Below are 20721 nucleotides of genomic sequence, written 5' to 3' on the forward strand. Positions count from 1 at the left end.
CTATAATCATCGTCAACGCACCCGGATGTTATTTCAAATATTTGAGTAGAGATCTCCCCGATCAGTCTTAATGGCGTGTAATTTCACACATTCGTGATAATAAGAGGTCATAAAGTCCCGGCCCCTGTGCCTCGTGCCAGTTATCCTAGGGTTGGTAGCCAGGAAATTTCATTGCTTGATGTTTAGATTTGTTTATCGAAAGACGTCACCCGTGATACTTTTACAGCTTTTAGGTGGGTAGTCGACTTCGGTCGTTGTTAATTGAATCACATGTTGAATGTTTCAATTCATTATGAATTGATTCTCCAGAAGTGTTACGACTAATTTTACATAGATTTTTGTGCAACGCATTAGCATTCGGATCCCAGACTCCTTTTGTATCTTTCTCTATACTTGTCTCGTGGACAAGGGACGTTCGTGAAATTTCATTCCACTGAAGTGGCCGTGAATTTTTTTTCGAAAATAAATGACCACGGCGATCAAATTATGCGCAGTTCCCGAAAAAGGCTTCCACTTTTTCATTCGGCCTCTCGTGAGCTTGGCTGATCAGGAAGGATCCCGCCATTAAACTTGCCTATCTCGGTGAGGCAGGGTCCATAAATCGACTCGTACCGAAGAGAACTCGGCGTTGGGCGAAGCAGGGATGTGGGATGCTTTGGGGGGGGGGATCCTCACCGACCGGAATAAGCCACGGCAGCCTTCGGAGGGCGAGGGTTTCGAGACCAGCTCAATCAGCGAGCTCTTGAAATTAATTTATCGATCGATCTATTGACTCATCGGCGTCCCTCTCCGACTGAGCGGCCGACGTCGGTGCCTTTTGCGGAAAGCCCGTGAAATCCGTCCCGTCCGCCGCTTTCCGCCGATCGGAGCGCGGGCGGGTCGAGGGGGTGTTCTCTATCCCTTGTTCCACGCGGAAGGAGGGCGGGGGCGGCCCCCTTCCACGGGCAGCGACGATGGGGAACAGACGCGGAGGGGGGAGTCGTCGTAGTGGGAGATTCGAACGAACGTAATCTATCGGATCTTTTTCGACTCAGCCCTTCCTTCGAGAAATCTATCGACGGAGAAGATGGAGAGAGGAAGGATCGCACTCTTTTCAGTCCGAAACCGTGTTCACTCCTTCCTCTTGGACAAGAGTTTTGTACACGAAGCTCCGTCAGTGAAAATCGTGGACACCCTCCGTGGGAGGATGCACAGGTCGTAAAATCGTCGCTGCATGCAAGGGCAGCGGCGTGGGGGGGACGATACTAAAATGGCAGGAAGCCTTGTCCTTAGAAGCCGTGAAGTTCAAGGGATGAACGGCGGACGCGATAAATTCGATAGCGCTGCTGAAATAGGAAATTATGTCGATAGCTCCTTTTTGAAACAGCGTATTGAAGATCACGGGGATAAGCCAGATATTCATTAGTTTTAGTCTTCCTCCGTAATGTAGTTGTTTGCTTCTGTATTAATTATCTCAATTGATTTTATCTCATATGCCATTTAAATCCCCCACCTTATCGTTCGGCTTCTAATTAGGGAACTTTCTCCTCTATTTTGTTTGACAATCACAAAAATTACAGGGAAATGAATTAAACTCATATTTTTTTTGACAAAGTTAAATTTGAAAAAATACGCCAAACGTGTTTCTAACACTATTTCATGCCCTTGATAGCAATTTAATGATATAAAGACAGTAGCGTATAGATATATTCATTAAAATAAACAAAATGCTTGCTTCAGTTATGTAAGATGACATTTGTGTCCTTCAAGGGGTTATGTTTACCAGACGAATTCACTTCTCATTAGAAAACTCAGCCAGTTTCTATGAACTTACGACAAGGCTCCATTAGTGGCTTTTAACGGTATGACATCATCAACTACTCTCGCCAGCCAAGAGATGAAATCCCTCTTTATTGGCATTGTTGCTGTCTTAGACGAAACGGGCGTCGGATTGCATTTATTTTTTCGGTTGGGTAATTAATTTGGCGATGAAACCACCTTCCTTTCGAGTCAATGTGAGCATTATTCTTGCGTGCGCGAGAAACTTGCTATTCTTTTTTTTTCTCAACCTTTTCTTCCGTATTTACATCGAGGAAAGAGCTCATTTTGATTCCAGATAAGTAACTTTTAATGGCTTGGGTGCCATTGTGGCGCTGCCTCATGCATAATGTGGTGGGGACTCCGCGAAATTGACGAAGAGTGATTGCATTCGGAAAGTTAAGTAGAGAGTCATACAATGCCGTCTCATTCTCGCCACCATTTAGTTTATTTTTCTTCGGCTCCATTGTTCGTTCAAAGCGTTTCCCAGAAATCTCGGTGCCTGCGAAATTTGAAAGCGTATCTCCTTGGCTGTGAAACGTCTCCTTTCGTATTTATGACCGTTTCTCTCCGTCGTGCCGATCCTCGCGAAAGCTCGGTGAGGCGAGTGAATAATGAATAGTCCCGCGCTTAAACAATGGGAAATGGAAACATCAATCTCTGTGCGCTTCTAGCATTTATTTCATTCTGCGGTAATTTGGCGTTCTCGCTTGCTTCCGTATTTTTCTGAGAGAACATCTTTATTTTTGGACTCGGCACTCGGTGTCTCATTTTTTTCGGAAAGCTGCACGTGTGTTCACCTTTTAAGACGAAAGCAAAAAGATTTTGGCGTGCTATTCCCTCAGAATCGTCCCACATTTCAAGCTGTCGGAGTTTTTGGTCTCTCCGCCCAGATTTCACCGTGTTTCCGCGGACTTGTGTTTGGTGTCTCATGACTGCTTTGCTGTTTTTATTTTGTGCCGCGCCATTTAGGAATCCCCGAACCAAGCACCGCAGAAGGAGGCAACGCCTTACATCCTTTTCGGGTTGGGGTTCTCATCAAAACTGGTCGATTGAATACACACTTTTGGAACATATCCCGTCTCTCGGTGACTCCCTCTTTAAATTCAATCGCTGGTGATCATGGAAGAGTTGATATATAATAAGAAAATGGATTTTAACTGGAAAACATAAAGATAAATTTCAAAGAGTAATAGCAAACTTAAGGAATGAAACGTAATGGTTGTTATGCTGATTACTTAAATAGATATTTATTCCACGTATTAATTCAATGCTCATAAGTATTAGGTAGGGTCGAAGTGAATCCTGTGTGTATATCACCATCATAGCAAAGTGTATGATTGGCCAGAAAAATCAAGCGACCACAATCATATGATAGATAGAAATAGTGATACGCCGTACGATTTCATGTAAAAATTAGCCAGCATAAAACAATAAAGGTATCAGTATAACTGAACTGACAATTATGAAGATTCATATTAATCGCAAATAAAATATAGTTAACCACAAATGTAACGTTAAGACTAATTTCTGTCTAAAGCAAAATGGTTTCTTTGTGACGCCAAGAGTTGAAATTTGTGTTCGCTCCGCTGGCACCTTTGGAAAATGTTTTATTGATAATTTTAAATAATTTATGTTTTTAATGGCAAAAAATCTTTTTTCAAAATGGCAAAAACTCATTTTTCATACTTTTTACACGTGGTATGTTTTTATAGGTATTAGTTGCTTATGTTACACCATCGCAGGATTATAATTTTGCGTTTACTATGGATCTAGTTCCATTATTCCATTCATACATTCATTAAAAAAATTCATCTTCGTGTTTGTTCGGTAGGCTCATGAGTTTTGAGAGAAGTGTTAGCCGGAAAGGTAAATTTTTAAATGCTTGCATAATGTCGTATATTTTCCGGTATCTGTAAGAAGACATGAACATCGTGTACTACGCGCATGGGTTAGTTATATCATAGGAGCTCTATTTCTACTCTATTAAAAATGCATGGAGGTTAATCTCCCCTTTTATTGCGAAAGCAGAGATATTTGAAGAAAATATACCATACTTTACTCTCTTTTCATCCAACTAATTATCTTGAAATATGAATATAATTGAGTTCTCGTAGTTTTTTATGGGTCTCGCCTTCGGTTTGAGTAACTTCGAAATGGACCGAGCTTGGAAGCTTTTAATCACTGAAGACGTTGGGAAAGATTGTACGAACACGGTGCCGTGACTTGAAATTCCAAAATTGTTAGTCTATTAAGGAACTTAAATGCTTACCGAGATATCTTCTTTCCTAGGTTTGTTAATTTGCCTCCCAATAAGACGGCCAATGTTCTGAATGCAGCCGTTGGATTTGCTACCTAAATAAGAGTTTCGTATGATTTTAGGTATCGAAAGGGTTTTAGGTGTCGATCATTGATGGTTTCGGGAAACATTTTTTTGGAAAAATGGTTTGCCGCTATTGGCTCAAAATTTTATGCAGTTTTAATTTTAAGGCTTGATCTGGTTTTTTCCAGTTTTAAGTACGTTTTCGTTCTATTTCTACTCCGCAGAAGCCGTCCGCCGAATCCTTCACCGTCAGGCCTCATCATCCGTGTCCGCTGTGTCCGTGGCTTCGTCGACGGCGGCCTCTGGAGTGTCTTCGGCCATCGCGTCCGGTGTCCCGCTGGATGTCGCTACAACCCTCACGCCGCAGCAACTAGGCGTCATGGGTGAGTACATACTGACTAAACATCTTTTTCCATCCTGGTCGCCACCTGGTCCAGCACACGACGGATCATTCACTCCAAACGTGTTTGCCATGACGTCACGTTGACCGTTTTACGTGATGCTGCACCACCCACACGCTTTTCCTTCTCCTCCTTCGTCCCCCTCACCTTAACCGTCCGCGGATTATTCACAATAAAAAACGCATGCCTATTATTCGAAGCGACCGCTCAAAACGTGGAACCGATTAAAAAAATCCGTTTGGACGCCGCCGTTTGATTTCAGTTCGACTCATGGAGCTACAGAGCTTCTTCGACTTAGTAACCTGCAGGCCTTCGACATACGGAGATGTAGATTTGATTTCAATTTCGATGCATTAAAAATGATAGCAGTATTCCAAAGAAACTGTGGGAGATGCCGCAACAGTAACTTTTAACGGAGTCATCCGCTAATGTGCATTTCTATGCAACAATTTCAGAGTGTAAAAATCATTCGCCTTGACTGGGATCCCAGTCAAGGCGAATGGTTTTTACACTCTGAAATTTTTGCATAATGATAGCAGTAATTCCATTAGAGAGAATGTTGACAAGCGAAAAAACGGTGGAAGTGAAAACTTTTCCTGCATATACCTGTACCCCGTTCTAAGAACTATTTATTTTAGTGAGATTAAAATAATCATGCTCTAATGAAAAGATCCATGCTCACATTGTGTAGTGAGCAATTAACGATGTAATATAAAACTGTTTTGCTCGTTTCTTGGTGGAATTTTTCCATCGAACAAATCAAATGAAACGCAGCAATTCCACAATTGACATTTATTCTGTACGACATTGGTTTCAGCAGTGTGTGACATCATCATCTTAATAAATATCAATTATTAAATCGCTGTTTCATTTTATCTGTACTAGTTATATAATAATTGTTGTTGGATTCTCGTATAAAGAAAATATTTGAAATTTAAGGGTACGTTTGCCATCGCATAACATTTTTAAAAAATAAATAATATTAATGAATCCTATCGTTAACGTTTGCCATTCTATTGGTAGAAACATTCGAATATCCTTGAGGGACATAATGTCGTGCTGTATTATGATCTCTCTCAAAGATGCAATATTCCGTATTATAATTATTTAACTTTTATTATATTTTATAAGTAAATGTTTTTTCAGTCTTCTATTTTTCGTGACCTTTTGGCGATTCTTTCCAAGGACTTATGACAGATCCAGATCCAATCATTCCACTTGGATACCGTGACTTCATACGGACGTGAATGACTATAGGATTCGTATTTTTACCCGAAAATTTTCCATTTGCCAGCACTGATGCGCGATTTCTAGTGACGCTGTCACTTTCCGAAGAATGCCTTGAGCTCATTTCCTCCCTCGAATGCACGATCCATTCTTCCCCGTTCGCGTATTTACCTCCGCGCGCGTGTTTATCCCAGCCGCGAACAAACGGACCCCGCCCTAAGGCCACAACCCTTCCCGCCGCCGCGGGATTCGCTTGTTTGCGCCTCCGCTCTCACAATGGGCCACACGGCGACCGCCCTCTCGTATTTACCCAAATGGCGTCGCACCGGCACGAGGTCTCCGCGGAAAAGGGCCGCGCTTCCCAAGCGCGTCGGCGCGACGTTCGCTTTTTTCACGGCGGGTCCCTTTGAAACCATCACCGGGTGACATCCTGGGTGCAGGGGCGTTGCAAGGCATCAGTCGAGTTGGGGACGGATATCTGTGGGGATGTATAAATTCATGTGGCGATGGTATCGCTAAAGTTGACGAGAATCCATTGACGTATTCACATCAAAACCCTTAATAGAAAACACTCCGTTATACTCATAGCATACACTCCCTGGCAAACCGCACCTCACAATGAAGGAAAATACATAATCGAGCCATAACTCTTCCCCTTTCCGCCTCAGTTTTTTATTTTAATTTGGCGAAATCGCGAAAGGTCATGCTAAAAGATGGAACGTTGTGTTTCTGTGAGCTAAGATCGTTGTCGTGTATCTACATTCCGGTTGCTTCACCCCATCCATTATTAATAATTAATTGTTTTTCACTGCGGGCCAAGAAAAATTTCAGATGTGACCATTTGTAAGGGAAAATACCCGCGTAGGGCTTTAATCGTTCTTTTATTATAATAGTAATAAAAAAGGAAGTACTTAATGGATTTCATTGCACTTTTCTAGCGGTGTAGAACGAATGTTTATGGATCATAAGATCTCTAAATGCTGGACTCTAAATAAGGAATACAAGTACTTGCACAAACATCGCTGGAAACTAATTGCTACCACTCCCTGAGGAAATATACCTACCTCTTTTAATAGACACCTATAGAAATTGCCAATACTTCAAACTAAGTATGACGCGAGGACTCATGATCAACTGGTTGATTTACTACGCCTGGTTAACCGGGAGGGAGAGTGGTAATGCTACTGTCTTGTTTTAAGAAAATACATTCAAATCTATTCGAAATCATGAAAAGTTATGAGTTTCAATGTGAATATGAGCATTTAATAATACCGATTTGAAAAAGAGAATTTATTCTTGGTGTTTTCACTGTTAGGAAAGTTTTGAGCGGATATTTTTTATATAAATCAAGACTATCTGCAATTGGAAAGTTTTATTGCATAAGCATGGTGGCCAGCAGCAGGGAAATTCGGAAAAATATCAGGAGATTTCTTGGAAAGTCAGAGCTTTTTTAAAAACATCCATAAGAAGTTATATAAATCCATATTAAAGAATGGATTTTCATGACAAACAAAGAAAACTTTCGGGAATGACCATTTGTAAATGGCCGCGTGGGGCCTCAAATGTCCTTCTTTTATAATAATTATAATAATATAGAGGAAATAACTTTGTGGATATCATTTATCTCCATTAAAATTATATTTTATTTTCTCTACCCTTTATCTTGAGGCTATTTTGTTTCAGTTTAAAGAGTGGGTAAGCTTAGATTATCTTTAAAAGCTGTTTAAATTTTCTGAAAGATTCCTGCTCTCTAAGTTTTGTTATTTCTGCCATTCTTCGGAATAATCTCCGAGTGAGGCCTGTAAGTATCAACTGCACAAGAAGCATCTTAAACATTCATTTCCGCCACATAATTACAACCTAGTTTTTGCGGCTATTGTGTTAATAATGGTGCAAATTGAATTACGGGGCAAAAATAATTGTATTTACGGGGTTACTCAAACGGTAATTGAGGGATTTTTTTGGAAAAAAACCTGATAAATTAAGGGAACTTCGGATTAGATTTTTTACGACCACCCTTAAGGGGCATTTAAGTTTCAAAGCATTTGAGTTCCTTTACCTCGAATTCGTTTATTTCAATTTTTTTAAAAAACCCTCCCCGGGTTTTGCAGTGATGGACGAGGTATTGCCTTCGGCTACTGGTCGACGGGTCTCGTATTCAGATTGCAGGTAATGTCATTGTGCAGTAAAGTAATTTTAAATTTGTGCGATATTGTGGATGAATCGGATCATCAATGGAAATCGAATGGAGATGCATTCCTCCTCCCACAAAGCCGCCTGCCCGGGTCGGCTCTTGCGGTCGATGTGCACGATGAGCACATCGGTGCATTCCATCCTGGACCACGTCACCAGTGGACATTTGGGAAGTTCGCAAAAAATAATAAGGCCCTGTGAGTGAACTAATGGCATCGTGTGCTGTATTTATTCTCCGGGGTAAAATATCCTGACCCAGTTTTAGCTCGTATGCCAACGTGGGCGTAGGAATGGAAGAAAAACGTGGAGCAGGAATTACGGAGATTTTTTTCCCCCGTTGTTGCAACCTGAGGCTGGAATTAGCGGTTTTTTTGGTGCTTTCCATGGGTACGCGAATGGTGGATGAGAGTGCATAATGCATACTATCCCTCCCTCCTTCGCTTTCCTCTCTTTCTCTATCATTCCTTTCCACCTATCCGGACATCCGGCGATCTTCATTCCCCTCGCCATTCGCACTATTCTGTTTGCTCCCCCACACATCTGCTCTTTTTCGCGTAATTAAAAAAAATTAACTTAGTTAAGTCGGAAAAGGTCATGGTAAAAGATGGAACTTTGGTTTCTGTTAGCATAGATTGTCCTCGTATTTCTGCATTACTGGTACTTTCCTCCTCCATTTCTCCTTGTTTTCATCTCGAAATAAATCCAAGCTGTTTCAACGCTTCAATTTAGCGCAGTTTTGCTTAAAAAACACGACTGCGCTAAAAAAACAAATTTAAGAGACAAATACGCTCTTTTTTAATGCAACAATTTCAGAGCGTAAAAATCATTCGCCTTGACTGGGACTCGAACCCAGATCCCTCAATATCCGGTCGAGTGCTTTAGCCACTTAAGCTACCGAGGCGTCCTCTTAAACTCTGAAATTTTGGGGCTTTTAAAGGAACTAGATGTTATGACGAAATACCGTACATACAATGTCACATGCATTCGTAGTCGTGCGCGAGGCGCCACTGTCCACGAGGTTAAAAGCCAACTTTAAACACGTATGGTGTTTTCCCTTTGACAAATTCCAAAGAAACTGCGGGAGATGCCGCAACAGTAACTTTTAACGGAGTCATCCGCTAATGTGCATTTTAATGCAACAATTTCAGAGCGTAAAAATCATTCGCCTTGACTGGGACTCGAACCCAGATCCCTCAATATCCGGTCGAGTGCTTTAGCCACTTAAGCTACCGAGGCGTCCTCTTAAACTCTGAAATTTTGGGGCTTTTAAAGGAACTAGATGTTATGACGAAATACCGTACATACAATGTCACATGCATTCGTAGTCGTGCGCGAGGCGCCACTGTCCACGAGGTTAAAAGCCAACTTTAAACACGTATGGTGTTTTCCCTTTGACAAATTCCAAAGAAACTGCGGGAGATGCCGCAACAGTAACTTTTAACGGAGTCATCCGCTAATGTGCATTTTAATGCAACAATTTCAGAGCGTAAAAATCATTCGCCTTGACTGGGACTCGAACCCAGATCCCTCAATATCCGGTCGAGTGCTTTAGCCACTTAAGCTACCGAGGCGTCCTCTTAAACTCTGAAATTTTGGGGCTTTTAAAGGAACTAGATGTTATGACGAAATACCGTACATACAATGTCACATGCATTCGTAGTCGTGCGCGAGGCGCCACTGTCCACGAGGTTAAAAGCCAACTTTAAACACGTATGGTGTTTTCCCTTTGACAAATTCCAAAGAAACTGCGGGAGATGCCGCAACAGTAACTTTTAACGGAGTCATCCGCTAATGTGCATTTTAATGCAACAATTTCAGAGCGTAAAAATCATTCGCCTTGACTGGGACTCGAACCCAGATCCCTCAATATCCGGTCGAGTGCTTTAGCCACTTAAGCTACCGAGGCGTCCTCTTAAACTCTGAAATTTTGGGGCTTTTAAAGGAACTAGATGTTATGACGAAATACCGTACATACAATGTCACATGCATTCGTAGTCGTGCGCGAGGCGCCACTGTCCACGAGGTTAAAAGCCAACTTTAAACACGTATGGTGTTTTCCCTTTGACAAATTCCAAAGAAACTGCGGGAGATGCCGCAACAGTAACTTTTAACGGAGTCATCCGCTAATGTGCATTTTAATGCAACAATTTCAGAGCGTAAAAATCATTCGCCTTGACTGGGACTCGAACCCAGATCCCTCAATATCCGGTCGAGTGCTTTAGCCACTTAAGCTACCGAGGCGTCCTCTTAAACTCTGAAATTTTGGGGCTTTTAAAGGAACTAGATGTTATGACGAAATACCGTACATACAATGTCACATGCATTCGTAGTCGTGCGCGAGGCGCCACTGTCCACGAGGTTAAAAGCCAACTTTAAACACGTATGGTGTTTTCCCTTTGACAAATTCCAAAGAAACTGCGGGAGATGCCGCAACAGTAACTTTTAACGGAGTCATCCGCTAATGTGCATTTTAATGCAACAATTTCAGAGCGTAAAAATCATTCGCCTTGACTGGGACTCGAACCCAGATCCCTCAATATCCGGTCGAGTGCTTTAGCCACTTAAGCTACCGAGGCGTCCTCTTAAACTCTGAAATTATGCACATTAGCGGATGACTCCGTTAAAAGTTACTGTTGCGGCATCTCCCGCAGTTTCTTTGGAATTTGTCAAAGGGAAAACACCATACGTGTTTAAAGTTGGCTTTTAACCTCGTGGACAGTGGCGCCTCGCGCACGACTACGAATGCATGTGACATTGTATGTACGGTATTTCGTCATAACATCTAGTTCCTTTAAAAGCCCCAAAATTTCAGAGTTTAAGAGGACGCCTCGGTAGCTTAAGTGGCTAAAGCACTCGACCGGATATTGAGGGATCTGGGTTCGAGTCCCAGTCAAGGCGAATGATTTTTACGCTCTGAAATTGTTGCATTAAAATGCACATTAGCGGATGACTCCGTTAAAAGTTACTGTTGCGGCATCTCCCGCAGTTTCTTTGGAATTTGTCAAAGGGAAAACACCATACGTGTTTAAAGTTGGCTTTTAACCTCGTGGACAGTGGCGCCTCGCGCACGACTACGAATGCATGTGACATTGTATGTACGGTATTTCGTCATAACATCTAGTTCCTTTAAAAGCCCCAAAATTTCAGAGTTTAAGAGGACGCCTCGGTAGCTTAAGTGGCTAAAGCACTCGACCGGATATTGAGGGATCTGGGTTCGAGTCCCAGTCAAGGCGAATGATTTTTACGCTCTGAAATTGTTGCATTAAAATGCACATTAGCGGATGACTCCGTTAAAAGTTACTGTTGCGGCATCTCCCGCAGTTTCTTTGGAATTTGTCAAAGGGAAAACACCATACGTGTTTAAAGTTGGCTTTTAACCTCGTGGACAGTGGCGCCTCGCGCACGACTACGAATGCATGTGACATTGTATGTACGGTATTTCGTCATAACATCTAGTTCCTTTAAAAGCCCCAAAATTTCAGAGTTTAAGAGGACGCCTCGGTAGCTTAAGTGGCTAAAGCACTCGACCGGATATTGAGGGATCTGGGTTCGAGTCCCAGTCAAGGCGAATGATTTTTACGCTCTGAAATTGTTGCATTAAAATGCACATTAGCGGATGACTCCGTTAAAAGTTACTGTTGCGGCATCTCCCGCAGTTTCTTTGGAATTTGTCAAAGGGAAAACACCATACGTGTTTAAAGTTGGCTTTTAACCTCGTGGACAGTGGCGCCTCGCGCACGACTACGAATGCATGTGACATTGTATGTACGGTATTTCGTCATAACATCTAGTTCCTTTAAAAGCCCCAAAATTTCAGAGTTTAAGAGGACGCCTCGGTAGCTTAAGTGGCTAAAGCACTCGACCGGATATTGAGGGATCTGGGTTCGAGTCCCAGTCAAGGCGAATGATTTTTACGCTCTGAAATTGTTGCATTAAAATGCACATTAGCGGATGACTCCGTTAAAAGTTACTGTTGCGGCATCTCCCGCAGTTTCTTTGGAATTTACGCTCTTTTTTTATTACATCAGTTTAAATTGCCTCTATGCCCTGTTGAAGGTGGCTGTAAACACCGAAATATCGAAGTGAGTTGTGTTTTGGTTAATCTATTAATTAATTTTTACTATAATTAAATGCAAGTGTTCTCATATATATATATATATATATATATATATATATATATATATATATATATATATAAAATATCTTCGAAATGGAACGCTCTTCGTCGACGCACAAATATATAAAAACACAGATGTAGATTTTTAGAATATAGAGACACAAAGAAAGGACACTCACAATTTGTTATTTGACGTTTCGGCAGCACGGTCGTCGTCTTCAGAAGACTCTGATTCTGAAGACGACAGCCGTGCTGTCGAAACGTCAAATAACAAATTGTGAGTGTCCTTTCTTTGTGTCTCTATATTCTAAAAATCTACATCTGTGTTTTTATATATTTATATATATATATATATATATATATATATATATGCAAGTGTTCTCATATATATATATGAGAACACTTGCATTTAATTATAGTAAAAACTAATTAATAGATTAACCAAAACACAACTCACTTCGATATTTCGGTGGTTACAGCCACCTTCAACAGGGCATAGAGTCAATTTAAACTAATGTAATAAAAAAGATCTTATATATATATATATATATATATATATATATATATATATATATATATATATATATATGTAAGTGGGTCGCAGAAGTCCAGGGATAGAGCGTTGGACTACTGACCGGAGGGCCCGGGGTCTATTCCCTGGCAAGCCTCGCTGGGGACCTGCAGCTCCGTCCCGGCTATGTGTATATATATATATATATATATATATATATATATATATATATATATGCATGCATACATACATACGAGTATGTAGTATGTATGTATGCATGCATATATGCGTATACACACATGGGCCGTGGTAGTCTAGGGGTAGAGCGTTAGACTACTGACCTGAGGGCTTGGTTTCGAGGGTCTAGGTTCCCGGGATGCCTCAATGGGCACACTCATCTCCACCCAAGCTGTTTGATTTCTCAGGTATCAGATCTTCTTGGGAAACCAAAACCAGCCCAGGGAAAGGAATGACTCCCCTTCCACGATGTGTAAATTTAACACAATATTGAGCTTAGTATTTGATGAGCCTAATAAATATACGCAATTAATTGACGTTTAATTATTATTTAAAATCATTAAATTCATCAGTATTTTACGCCATTTACAGATTGTGAAATAGTGTGCTTGTTTGAGATGTTCTTCGACATGATTGTGCTAAATCACATCTTACACTTTTCATTTTGATAGCATCATCATGATTTTCGTTGAAAATGATGGGTTTCAGAGAGCTATTACGGTCCCAAATGTCTCATTTAGATCTCTCTCCGCGGCATTGAGGAGCAGTTGAGTGCAGGGAGGCCGGTTAAATCTCTCTCACGGAAAAGCATCACGGTCTGCATTCAGAAGTTTAAACACTGGAATTTGAGTTCGCCATCAGCCCCTCCGGCGTCTCAACGGCCATGACAAAGACCTGCCAAGTTTCACGATTCGTCGCATCAAACCCGCAGCAGAGGCGTGGCAGTCGACGGTTTTAAGTGCCTTTGCAGCTTCGGATCGCATTTCGCTCGGTTGACTTTAAAAGACACCAAAGGAGGGGTCCTTGAGGAGTGTGTGTGTATGTTTGTAAGGGGGAGGGGGTTGTGGTTTGGGAGGACTCTTTTATGAGGCCGACCGATATGACCGCTGGTCAAGTCTGTGGGCGGATTCCTGCGTGGGCGGGTTTCAGAGTGATGCGGTGAATTGAGGAAGGGCGACCGAGCATAAAAAAAGTGCGGGCCGCGCAGGAAGGGGTGTGGGGGGAGGGAGGGAGAGATCGGGGGCGAGACTTCCCGTCGCGAAGGGGTTGCTAAGGCGAGGTGGATGGAAATGAGAATCGGAGCGCGGTGAATGAGGAGTGTGTTTTAAACAACGCTGACCGAAATTTATGTCGCACGGAGGCGCATAAGAAAACGTTCGCTTGGGAGTGGGAATTGTGTTCAGGTTTAGCGTAAGAATTTAGCATAAGAACTTTATAAATGCTCGCAGTTTGAGGCATGGTGTAGTGGTGTAAGTGGAAATTTCTCGAAAGAAATTACAATCGTAGAATGAAATAAAATGTGTTGAGGAAGTAAATCCGCAAGCCAAGTAATCGAATCCCTTATTAAAATCTTATATGCGTTGGTTCTACATTGGACCTCTTTAATCTTATTTTCATAATTTCTCCTACATTGGCCAGATTGGGGTAATGTTACGTTTGCAACGTCGTAGATGAAAAACCTGCCTCCAATTTATGAATGACATTAAATCTGTAATTTAACCTTCGCTCAGCGAGAGATTCTCAACCTAATTCCTCTTGAATGAATTTTTATTATTTTACTCAGCGATTCAGATTTACACGTTCACATTTGCCATTTTATTTCCCACCAATAACGAACCGTCCTATTTTATGTTACTTTTCCTAGGTAGGTGTATTTGCACGATTATCTTGTCGAGGCCAGTTAGGTAACGATGCATTTGAATTGTTCCAGAGCGTGTAATTACCGGCAGGATGCGGTGTACTTTGTTTTGCTCCTTTAAAAGAGTAAATCATTTATATGAAGGTAAAAATACAAATCATTCAGGAATAGGTTATTTACTTCTTATAATTACTTTATTAATACTTATTAATATTTTATTTGGATCGATCGCCGAGTAAGCATTTGAAGAAGGGCAAGATCTGTAAGATAAGAATAAAAAGGATTTGACACATTAAAACTTGCAGTAAGAAAAAATGTACGATGAAAAGGGATTGAGCATTAAATGGAAGCAAAATGAATAAATAAGTCAATAAATGTTAAAATATTTTTAATTTTACTCCTTTTTAGTGGGAAATGTCCTATGAATACGCACAGGAGGTCAGTTATTAGGAAAAGACCGCTTCGAAGTCGTAGGATTGCTGATATAGGCTTCTCAATGACGGAATGAAATGAGATCAATGCTGTGGATTCTCATGAAAAAAATTGTATTTAAATTCGCCGTCTATTGATTTCAGGCCCTAATATTTTTTTAAAATATGAGAGTAGGTCAGAGGCATTGGAAATCATCCAGAAATGCAAAGAAGCTGGCTATAAAGTCTTGGTTGAGTGCCGAATGTATTTTAGTGGCAGGAACCTTGGTCTGGCTGCCCTGCTAAGTCCCTGGATTTTTTTTCCTTCCTTGCCATGCGACTATTGTTAAATTTCTGTGGCGGAATGAATGTTTTTAGCCGCTGTCATATCGATCGTTAAATTTTTATATACAAATTCGTGACTGAAATTTACGGAGCATAAGAATCTCGAGTTATAAACATGGGGGCATTATTGTTTTCCAGTAGTCGATTGTCCAAGTAGACGGGGCCAGAACGAGTTCTGAAAGTTTTTACAATTCAAGGAATTTAGAAGAGCGCCTTAGATTATCTACGAAACCTATTCCAATCATTGTTTTCCTTTAAAAAAATCCTCTAGCTCATGGAGAATTTTCACATTTTTCTGCTACGTAACAGAATGTATTGACTTGAAGTTTGTTTGTTTGTTTGTGTGAAATATCATGCCAATCAATTGTTTCAGTTTTAATTTTTATCTCGACCGTATATCTCGTATTATTTATTCATCTCTTGCGTCACTTTTTTCACGTAGTGATGAACATAACCTCTGACAATGAGTGAAAGCTGTGAATTTCGCCTCTCACTCGGAATGTTATAAAGCGCTTTACTGCATCTACGAGTCTCTCTTCTTGCTGTAGTGGAGGACCCGGAGTAGCAAGGAATAAACCACACTTCAATGTTATTGTTTCCCTAGTCTTTAATATGCTTGACAATCGAGGTCTCTCTTCCTCCACTACCTGAATGTGGAAAAAGGTTTCACAATACCAGATAAAAATGGTCGAGTAAACAGTAACTCGTTTTATTTTTTTAGCCACTCCTACCTGCAAATTGACCAATGCAATCAAGTTTATTGCCGCGTTGGGAGTGCTTAAATACTGTAGTGTATATAGCCAGCGTTATCTCCAATGTTTGAAAAATTTAGCATATTTATTGGTAAATAGCATCTAAGCAAACCTTTACTTTAATGTTGCTTGGCCTATGTGGAATATCTCCTTGCCACACAAGTTAGTGGTGGCTTTCAGGGTACCATGTGGAACTAATGCCAATGTAAATTAAACAAATGCCAAAAATCGCGTAGGTTGATGTTGATAGCAGGTGCTAGGGTCCACCCGATAAACTAGGCCCTAAGGAGCGCAAAACATTGAAGTAAGGCGGACAGTATTTTTTCTGGTGTCAACTCTCGGTTTTAATTAGTAGAAAATCGCACTGGTTTGACTATGGAGTTGTACAAAGAGTCAACGCGGGGTTTAAAGCCCTTTGGTCAGCAACTGGTCTACCACAAGCACCGTAAACAGTACGCGATAAAATATTTTGACTGGATGGCATGCCTCTGTTAAGAATATCCATAATCTGATTGATCTATGTCAACCTGTTTCCAGCAACACAGTCTTAAAAAATTTCTAAAATTGCAAATTAATTCTTATTGACTACCTGGTGCACAGCGTAGACTCTCGGTATAGACATCCCGTAGACATAATTCCAGACCACCCCACAAAGTCCATTTTATAGTCCAGCTTTCCGCTCGATATGAACTGAAACATTGATGAAAGTTGGATTAGATCCAAAATCTCTCGATTTCAACCAATCTCTCAAGCTTTTGCTGTGCAGGCCAATGAACTGCGTGGAATACCATGCATTCATGTAACGTACAAGTAACATTGGGCGTACCCTTATGTGAGGTCCAGTTAAGGAATGATTTGGCCGGCGTGTATCGTTGTGTCGGGCTGGAAATACAGCGCATAGTTTTGAACTTCGACTTTTGGACCATTCCGCAAATCAGGGACGGTTCGCCAAAGGCCGTCGGGGAATGGGGGGTTAGTTAGCCCCTGCACTGTCGGCGAAAGCAGCGGGAAGGCGATTAAAGGACTTGGGGTCGATCTTTCTAAATAGCTATCTAGTTGAATAAGTTTGAACGTTCCTCGCGGGCGTGAAGGGGATGTAGCGCGTGCGTGTGAGAGTGTGAAAGGGAAGAAGGAGAAATGGGAAAAGGAAGAGGACAGCAGGGCACAGAGAAAGGGGCGGTTGGTGGGAAGATGAGGGCGGAGTGGACGCCGGTGTACGACTCGTCCGCCGAGGGAAGGGATTGGGATAGAAAGGAGAATGGCGCAACCGGGAGAGTAGTATATGGGAGGGGGGAGTGTTAGGATTAAAAGGAACAGAGGATGAAAGTTCTTCCCCCTCCCTCCCCCGGGCCCCGCCCTCCAAAACCCAATGGTAGCGCTTCGCAATCGTGACGTCATCTTTCCATTCGTCCTTCCCGTTGCGTCCACCCACCCACTGTCGTCCGTCCCTCGCGCCCGCCTCAACCCAATTCCGCGCCGTTCGTTTTCATTTCGCCCCCTTCCAATTTTTTTTGTAGAACATGGCAGTTTTTACGCTGCGCACGTTGTTGGGGCCCGCGGAGAAGTTCGTGCTCCGGGATTTCGTTTTTAGAGGATTAAAAACTTTCCGGTGGGCTATTTGAGTGTCGTTTTTGCATCGAGTGCGATTCAAAATGCATTATTTGTGTCTGATTTTTATTTTATAATTAGGTTATTCAAAAAGCTTCCAACTAACTCCCAGAAAATAGGTTCCAGTTTGTTTAAACTATAGTTGGGTGCGATACATTTGTCAAAAAATACCGAATACTCCGCGGCCATAAACATTTACGCTTATTGACCTTTGAATTTTTTAAAACAAAGTAATGCCGAGCATTAAGCATTCGATTGGTGATTGGTTTATTTGAATCATGTGTTATATGCCCACCGCCGCCGACAAGAATAACATATTTCGATCAATACATTGCTATTTTTTCAGAAATTACGAGCCTCCTCGGTGCAGTATCAAAAGGTGCTGTAGAAAGATTTGAAAATGCGAAAGTTAGATTTAAGATATAAGTAAGATTTAAGTTTTTTTTGAAGAAAAGCTTAGAACGCCCTAATTTTCTTGCGAATTATCACGGTCCCAAATGTAATGGTTAGTGAATAACTGATTGAAGCACTTTTCCACTTGATAAAAATATTTTTATTTACGACCGGGTTTCGATGTATTACATCATCAGGTAACCAACTGAAGTTGTAATACATCGAAACCCGGTCGTAAATAAAAATATTTTTATCAAGTGGAAAAGTGCTTCAATCCATTATTCATTATGTTCGACTTCCACCACATCACGCCTGAAGCTACTCAATTTATCGTAATGGTTAGTTTCAACCACAAATATAAAATAAGATAGATGGACACCGTCACAGACAGAGTCAACTACTTGTTCTTCCCTTGCACGATCCGCAATCGTAAGAAAAAGGAGCGCAAGCACCCGAATATTTATACTTAAAAAAATTGAATGATTTAGCCTATAATTACATGATGTGTGTGTACTAGAGTTGTATATGCACAAGAGTGTTTTGTAGATGAGCTAGTGTATACATATATTTGAATTCATGTGTAAGCTAATATTTTGCATTTAAAGATGTGGGTTATGGTTATCTTCCCCCCTCTCCCCGCTACACGTCCTTGTCATTTAAAAATCTTCAGTTCACCTCCTTGCCACATTTCACATTTGTGAGTGAGAATATGTTTCCATTTCAAGCTGCATGTGAAATGGGCAATTTGACTTTTCCGCCGTGTTAACATGATGAGTATTGCGCTCGCATGCGAACCCAGAGATTGCGGGTTTCATTCCGGGCATGAGTGCTGAAAAACCTGTAGTCAAGCCAATAAATTTCCTCCCAGGTCCAATCGAGCAAAAGGGTCACAATGCGCGTTTTGAGACAGAGAGAAATCCAAGTGGACTGTTCAAGAATAAGGTCGTAAGGGGCCCTTGAGTCGGGCAATCGTGTCGAGTGGTCAGGAGGATGGAATGAAGAAGTGTGAAAGGTGTGCGGGGAGGGAGGTAGGTCGTCAGGGAAAGTTATCGTGGGCTATCAAAGCTAATAAAAGAAAGGTTTTTTAAGTGTCATTTGGACCTTTTTTATATTATGAATGGCCCTCTCTCAAATCTCCCGTGTTTAAATACCCTCAATTTTGACATTGCAAATCACTTCTCTTAATTTTTTTCAGGGTCTTAATTATTTTTGTGGATTATTTCTTGTCAAATAATAATAATAATGGTTGGCGTTAGACTTATTTGATATATTAATATGACGGAAGCAATTTAAAAAAATGCCGTCTGAATAATTGCGAGTCCTATCAAAATTCTTCCTTGACACTGTCATTTCCTTTTCAGATCTATTCTTTATCTCTCTTTCAATCACTTTAAAATGTTTTTTTCCGCGGTAAATTAATATGTTTAATTGATTTCGTTAAAATATTCAAATACCATTATTTCCCATGCATGTTTTAAGTTAACGGGCTTGGTTCAGTGGAAATGTTTCTTCATGATAAACATTTTAATTGATGAATTTATTTGTAAACACTAAGTACTTGTACACTGTTGTTAATCCAACAAGATATTTGGTAGCAGCCGAATAACTTAAGCTATTCAAGCAGTCAAGTTCTCCTGATGCATTAATCGTAATAGTTTCATGAATCAATCATCTAAGGATAAACATTTAGCCAGTGATAGAATGTAATAAATTTTGACCGTTTTATGTGTTTCATTTCATATATTTCAAAAGTTGAACTTGCCTTGTTTTATAAGTGAATGCCTTTAGTTTCATGTGAAATTTTACTTTCCTCTTACGAAATGCAAATGGCGGAGAGAGCCAAAAGACACTCAAATATTTCTTGTATTTCCTAACTTCAGGTACCTCTTGGCAGATCTCAATTGTTTCACGGCGGTGGAAAATATTTCTTTCTTCATTTTCCCTTTTTTACATTTACCTTGCGCGGATGTGGATGGATAACGTAAAATTTCTTCGGAAAGCATTTATATATTACTGGCGTTTTTCCGGAGGAATTATCGAGTGAACAAGATCGAGCGGGTAATTATTTCAATCGGCGGAAATGAGAAAACGGAAACAATTTTCTCCATTAAGTTCTCATTTATCCTCTTTATGTGGAACTCGCCTTTTTTTTAATTCTCAAGTCTCACGGATCCCTGTTATTTTTTTCCACTCACAGCCCAGCCGATCGCACGCGATCATTTTCGAATTTTCATGGACTATTCGAAAAATTTGATCCCATCGGATATGGATTTGGTGAGTGGGAGATAAGTTCACACACATTTTTTTCTGAGCCGAAAACATTTCCAGAGAGAGAGAGAGAGAGTCTACATCCCTTATAATTGGGCGTCATAACTCTTCATTTCGCCCGGGAGACTTAGATGTTATCACTTCAGCCCTTCTCTCTCTCTTCTCATTTCCTCCGCCTTCCTTCTTCGGATCATCTCCCCTTAATGCGACATCCTCAACTCCTCGCCCCCGTTGCTTTTTCTCCCCCCCCCTCCCCTCTCGCCCACACCTTCGCTATTTCATTTCTCACGAAGATCCACCCACTCCCATTCCATCCGCACGTCACTGTCGCTCCGCCATTCGCTCTTCCCTTCCCCCAAGCTCCCGGCTTGTCATCCTTAACCCGTTCGGTAATGCAGCTCTCCTCTACGGCGCACCGCGGGCAATTTCTCCGCCAGGCACCCCGATGTGTTTGGACATTTTTTCTCGAGTTTTTTTGCCATAGGACGGACGCAGAGCCG

The 20721-nt window shown here is 41.2% G+C and overlaps 1 protein-coding gene across 1 annotated transcript in view; it reads left to right on the forward strand.

The window, feature by feature from the left end:
- LOC139690424 (mitoguardin-like) overlaps positions 1 to 20721 on the forward strand; it is a 126634-nt gene that overhangs the window by 86611 nt on the left and 19302 nt on the right. Inside the window, exon 3 of the mRNA XM_071587905.1 lies at positions 4345 to 4503. Coding sequence (XP_071444006.1) covers positions 4345 to 4503 — 159 coding nt within the window. The remainder of the gene's footprint in view (positions 1 to 4344; positions 4504 to 20721) is intronic.

Source organism: Hetaerina americana, unplaced genomic scaffold, assembly GCF_022747635.1.
Source record: "Hetaerina americana unplaced genomic scaffold, ioHetAmer1.1.p SCAF_1, whole genome shotgun sequence".
Classification (NCBI taxonomy): Eukaryota; Metazoa; Arthropoda; class Insecta; order Odonata; family Calopterygidae; genus Hetaerina; species Hetaerina americana.